This window comes from Coffea arabica, chromosome 4e (genome assembly GCF_036785885.1).
Source record: "Coffea arabica cultivar ET-39 chromosome 4e, Coffea Arabica ET-39 HiFi, whole genome shotgun sequence".
In the NCBI taxonomy this organism is placed as follows: Eukaryota; Viridiplantae; Streptophyta; class Magnoliopsida; order Gentianales; family Rubiaceae; genus Coffea; species Coffea arabica.
Genome location: NC_092317.1, coordinates 14,251,262 through 14,257,688, shown reverse-complemented (window position 1 = coordinate 14,257,688; position 6,427 = coordinate 14,251,262). Strand labels below are relative to the sequence as shown.

Genomic DNA, 6,427 nt, shown 5'->3' with positions numbered 1-6,427 from the left:
TTAATGAATGTGGGATAATAAGCAAATAAGCATACAACAAACAAATGGTCAAGCAATACAACGAAGATATAAACAAATGAATAAACAAAACAACATGACAAGAACAACTTGTACATTTTCATAAAACCTTTGATTGAAAGCAAATGGAAATGAAAACTTAACAATATTTACATGCGAAAATGTTAGTCAAAAAGTAAAATTGTTTTCATTGGCTATTTACAGATGCAACTTTTCATGAATTCACATGAATGATAAACCCCTTTCAGTTTACCGAAACTCCTTCCGAACGGGCAGGAACTCGGCTGTCCAATTGGGAATTGATCCTTCGGGGATGTCAGGAAATTCAGCTTCGCCTGGAACACTATCTTCAAATGTTGTCCCAACGAACAATTGGGCCAAACTAGCTTCAATTTCGTCAACTGGGTTGATTTCTGACATGATCACCTCGGCTGGTCGTGGGAAAGTATAATGCAGGGGTGGAATGTCAAGAGCCCTTTGCCTTCCTTCTTTCTCCGCTTTCTTGCGCTCCTTCATTTCTCTGATATCCTTAGCAGTCGGTCGGAAACCCAAACCAAATGAATCATTTTTCTCCACAATCTCTACTGGCTTCAGAATTCCTTGCAAATCTCGTCCCAGCCCTTTGTCAAATTCATAGCCTCCACGGATCATTTCTTTGGCCATCATGACACTGGCCTTTGGTAAAGCTCGCTCCTCGTTTGTGATCCAACTTACAGAGACGATGTCAGCCGTGCTATGAGGAGTCATGGTGACATTGCGGCTTCCATCCTCTTTTGACCCAGAATCGGTGATTACAAGGCAATCCTCTTCGGCAAATATAGTTATCAGCTTGTCATTTACTACAAACTTCAGCAACTGATGTAATGAAGAAGGCGCAGCCCCAGACTTATGAATCCACGGCCTTCCAAGTAGAACATTGTAAACACTAAGAAAGTGCATGACTTGGCAGGTTATTTGAAACTGGGCGGGCCCTATCTCGACGACTAAATCCACTTCTCCTATTGGCTCTCTTTGCGCTCCATCAAAACCTCGAATTATAGTCCCTGAAGGCCTCAACTTTATGTCTTGCAACCCTAGCTTTTCCAAGGTGCTCCAAGGACAGATATTAAGTGCAGAGCCATTGTCAATCAATACTTTCGGCAGCATTTTCCCATTGCACCTCACAACTATGTATAGGGCCTTGTTATGTCCAATACCCTCCACCGGCAATTCATCGTCAGAAAAAGTAATTTGTTTGGTAAATAACACACTTCCAACCACATGCGAGAAATTATCAACTGAAATATCCCTAGGGATTTGAGCTTTAGTCAATACTTCGATCAACACGTCCCTATGCATATCTGATGAAAAGAGCAGGTCCAACATGGATATCTGAGCAGGTGACTTGCTTAGCTTCTCGATTACATTGTATTCGCTTCTCTGGAACCTTTTAAGAAAATCCAAGGCCTCTTTCTCGGTGATTGTTGGTTTAGCAGGCGGCTCGGAATTATTTGCTTGAATCGGAATGGTTGCTTCAAACGGGCTTGCAATTTTCCCCGATCTTGTGACCACTGATACTTCCTTCTTTGCAATTAACCTTTCCCCAATCTGTACGTCAGGTTCATCATAGTTCCATGGTACTTGTTGCAGGCTCAAGACAGGCTCCTGCTTCGGGAATTCAATAACCACCGGCTCTAAAGACTCACTCTCAGCTGGCGTGAGATCCAAGATAAAGGGTTTCTCGTCCTCTTCAAATGGCAGTTCTATGACAAAAGGTTGGTCTGTGACCCCAAACACTTCAGCTTCCCTTGCCAATTCTTTGACTGGTTCCACATACTCCGTATCATCCAAAATAACCCCAATGATATTGGCATGTTCCGGTAAAGGGTTCCTATTTACGTTCGGCCCTTGCGCCTCCCTTTTCCGGATTACAATCTCCCCGGCTTCAACCATATCTTGGATTTTATGCTTAAGCGCTTTGCAATCAAAGGTGGCATGTCCGGGGGCCCCAGAATGATAAGCACAGACAGCTTGTGGATTATACCACGCGGGCATGCCATATGGGTAGGTAGGAGGGGGTACTGTACCAATTTTCCCGGCGGCCTTCAACTGGTCATACAATTGGTCCAAAGGCCTGCCTAAATTGGTAAATGTACGGCTAGGGGGTCGGTTGTAAGGTTCAGGAGGTTGAGGATGGTTGTAAACAGGTCTATTTGGTGGAGGAAAACTTGGGTTATATGGAGGGCGAGGTCGGTTTTGGGGTGAATTTGGTTGGGAAATTTGAAAAGGGGCTGAAGGTGGGTTTGGATAGCTTGGGCGAGGTCGAGGGTGGTGGATGTTGGTAGTATATACAGGGTACTGGTTCGAATAGTAATGATAAGGTGGTTGGTAAGTTGGATTGTGTTGATATCGGGGTCTAGGCGAAGGGTTTTGGTTCCAAATAAAGGTTGCGTCCCCCTCCTTCTTTTTGAATGACGGTTTCTTCACATTGCTTCCCTGCCCTTGTAAAGCATCCAACTGAGATTTAAGGGCGGAGACATTGACAATCTTACCAATTCTCACAAAGTCATCAAACTCCTCAAGTTTATTTACAATTGCAGCAAACGAACATCCAGTCATACGGAAAATCTCTTCGAAGTACGGCGGATCATGGGCTTTTATGAAAGTACGTATGATTTCATCCTCGGTCATTGGTGGCTCGACCTTTGCAGCTATTTTCCTCCACCTCTTAGCATAAGTCTTGTGATCCTCGGAGGGTTTCCTTTTTGTTCCTTCCAACGTGGTTCTGGTCGGTGCAAGCTCGCAGTTATATTCATATTGTCTGATAAAGGCATTGGACAGATCGAGCCAGGTCTTCACGTCTTCAAGCTTCAGGTTAGAATACCAGTCCAGCGCATCCTCTTCCAGACTCTCAGGGAACAATCTTGAAGGCAAATTCTCATCGTCCACGGGCTTTCCCAATTTATTGGCAAACAGTCGGAGATGTGTCTTGGGATTACCCGTCCCATCATATTTGTTGAATTTAGGGGTTTTGAACCCCTCAGGCAACTGCACGTTCGGAAAAAGGCACAATTCATCATAATCCAGGACTCCCTGCTTATGCAACCCCTGGCTCTTCCTTATAAATTCATCGAAACGATCTAAACGTTTGAGCAACTTCATATCAATTGGAGCAGAAGATTCCCCCATTTCAGGCTTATTTTGGAAAGCGCGCTCCGGTATCACGGGTTCTGCGGTGGTTTGATAAAAAGCTGGTGGGTTCTGATGCATGTTTGGGTCGCTTTGAGGCTGAAATCCTTGACCATAAGGAGGGTAGAAAGGCGGATTTTGAGTAAAAGCATATTGCGGGTTAAAAGTTCCCTCACAGGTGGTTTGAAATGGAGGAATAACAAATGGTAACGTGGTCTGGCTGGGAGGAATAACAAATGGTTCAGATTGTGGTTGTGTGGCGGGCACAGGCTCAGGTTGCACTCCGCTACTAACGAGTTCGTCGATTAACCTCTTTTGAGCGGCCATTTCGGATGCCATTTTCCCAAATTTTGCGAGTAATTCAGTCAACTGAACCCCAGGACTTGCAGCTTCCGGCTGGGTAGTGGCAACGGCCTTATCGGATGATTCAGGTTGAGTACTCATGTCTACACGATTCCTTTGGGCCTTACTTCGGGATCGCGTAATAATGGGGCTTTTCCGAAAAGCTATTTTGGAATTTACCTGAGAATGCAAAAGACTTCTTTAAATAAACCAATCGTTACTGAATTTCTGCAATTTATTCAAAAGAGAAAAAGAAAAGGAAAAAGACATGAGTTAGTAACTATTTGAACAATTTGGATGCATGTCCTATTTGGGGAACCCTTTTTGTGCCAAGGGTAGGCCTAGCATGATGCAACACCTTCGAAATGAGACCCGTAATACAAACCTGTTTTTGACAATAATCCAAAATGAAAGCAAAAGAAAAATCCTTTTCATTGATAAACTTGCCAATATTTACATCATATCACGAAGACGATTCCGTACAAGATTTCCAAAACTTCTGAACCTATCTAATACAGAGTCCTTTGTTTCCCTAGCATATGGAATTCTAACACATTCAGTTTGGTCATATAATTCTGCACATTTCCTTTTCAGCTCTTGACGCCTTCCTCGTTCATTTTCATACAATCGCTTGTTTTGCTCGGCCATCCCTTTGTATGCTTCGACAGACTTACTTAACTGCAGAATTTCCCTATCTTTTGCTTCGACAATGGCCTTTAACCTTTTCACCTCCTCAGCTGGCTCATCTTGAATTTCTTGCGCAGCGGATCCTCCTACCTAGTCTTCGTATTGTGAAGTCGTCAAACCTTTCTGCTTGAGCTCCGGGATGTATCTAAAACTCACGTCATCGGATAGCGTCACCCAGGCGTCAATAATCCGATCTTTCATAGGGATTTGATTTGGACACATTCCCCAGTTAAAAATAATGGTGACTTCGCTCATGTCAATTACGGGTGGTATTTCTTGGACACGCCCTAATTGTCTGAGAAACCTTTTTGGGGCGTACGCGGTAATCCCTTGAGTACCCAGTAGGAGAATGAATTCGGATGCCTGAGTGCGAAGAACGGGTTTAGTACAATCGGTCCAATCCAACACCCATCTAATATTTTGATCGGTCACGTTCTTCAAGAAATCCACAAACTCAGATGCATTACACGGCAGATTGTCTCTGTTAATTCTCTTGTGATGCGTGGTTATCCAGTTGTATGCGGACATTGGTAGACTCGATGAAATAGCCGATCGTCTCATGAAATGCTCCATTCCCCATATATGTAAGATCAAATTTGAACCACAAAAGAACTTTTTCCCTTTCTGACAGGTAGTGCAGGCTATGAAGATGTCGGCCAAAATGGTAGGAATAATGGAACACGGCCTATCATTAATTCCGAGAAACAAGTCATACAGGATTCTAGTGAGCTTGAAGACTATCTTTTTGTCTTTCCTAGGAAAAAAGTAGGTTCCCGTCATGACTAAACCGTATACCCAGACTCTCTTTCGATCCCACGTTTCCTTGGAAGTAAACGAGAAATCCCCTTGATGCCTCTCAAAACCATCTCTTAGCGCAAATCGATCAAATAAGAACTTCGCCTCTATATTTTGGTCTGCCCCTTGTAGTACTGATTCCTTTAACCCAGTGAAACGGCAAAATTCAGCTTTGTTAGATACTAGCGGCAATACCACGGCAGTTCCTTGAATCGGCAAATTGAGAAATCCAGCGATTTCCTCAATTGTTATGGTCATCTCCCTTTTTCCAAGTCTAAAAGCAGAACAAATGGGGTCCCATAGATGCACCAAAGCTTCTACCAAATATCCATCGGACTTAATGTCCTTGAAATCCCCGATGTGTCCTAATCGATCGGCTATTTGGTTAACCTCATTGGGTGAGAGTAACGTGGGCCATCTTTGTACCTCCGGCGGCACTACTAACATCTGTTGCACTCGGCGAGGGCTCTCCATCTAGAAACCAAAACCGGAGTTAAATACCTTACCTACAGGTCCCATTTCTCTGGTTAACAGGAATTTAAACGTGCAAATCCCAAAAATTGAGTTAAATACCCATGGGATTTAGGTTGGCTTGTCCCTAATGCGGGATTCCCTAAGTGGCATTCCCTTTCTAAGGCTTATGCATGATGCCATTCTTATCAAAGCAGGGAAAAATGCGATTTGAAATGAGACGTGACCTAAGGAGCCCTTTGTTTGCCAGGGTAAGCCTAAAATGGTATGACATTAATTTATGAACAAAATATACCGAAATTTCTAAACGTGCAATAGCCTATCTATAAGGGTAGGTCCTAAAAGAGGATCATGCCAGACCTCTTATTTGCTAATGTTTGTGAATGCAATGGGGGCACAAAACCAAGAAAAGTTAGCTCAGTCCGATAAATACACATAACACATTGTAACAACGAAATCAACACAAGGGAATAAAGCAATAAAAAGAAGAAAGGGGTTGGACCCCTCCCCTCGTGAATAGTGTCCCTAATAGGGTAAGGTCGACTCTACCCTAGGCAAGCTAAAATGGATGCATGAGGTTAGGGTTCACTAATGCATCTAGACTCAATAAGTCATAGGTCCCCGAGCCTTCAGACTTGGAAACCAAGGGTCATCACTCCCAAGGTTCCTTGTCGGTGGTTCGAGCGATTCCCCAAACGTTGCTACGCACACGTCGTGTTACGGCTACCCGTCTGGGCAAATCTAAAAAAAATCCTCAACCTTCGACTAAAAACTAATAGGTTATCAACCTAAAGTTTAAAGCGGAAGATCGAGTGACCCCTCGGATCATGCTACGCACACGTCGTGATACGATCACATGTCCAAGTGGGTCGCCTAAAATCCTAATAGGGTGGTGTAGACACCAAATTTTTGGTGTAATTTCATTTTTTAGTTTTTTATTTGTCGT

The 6,427-nt window shown here is 43.6% G+C and overlaps 1 protein-coding gene across 1 annotated transcript; it reads right to left on the bottom strand.

Moving 5' to 3' along the window:
* Nucleotides 1-205: 205 nt before the first annotated feature.
* On the bottom strand, nt 206-2,052 carry LOC140005489 (uncharacterized). The gene is made up of 2 exons (XM_072046489.1): nt 500-2,052; nt 206-212 (listed from the first exon to the last, which is right to left on the bottom strand). Exons 1-2 carry the CDS (start codon nt 2,050-2,052, stop codon nt 206-208), a joined length of 1,560 nt encoding a protein of 519 aa, XP_071902590.1.
* Nucleotides 2,053-6,427: the final 4,375 nt, after the last annotated feature.

Bases quoted from the DNA above. Each gene is read 5' to 3' on its own strand.
- LOC140005489 (XM_072046489.1), bottom strand. From the start codon at position 2,052: ATGCCCGCGTGGTATAATCCACAAGCTGTCTGTGCTTATCATTCTGGG.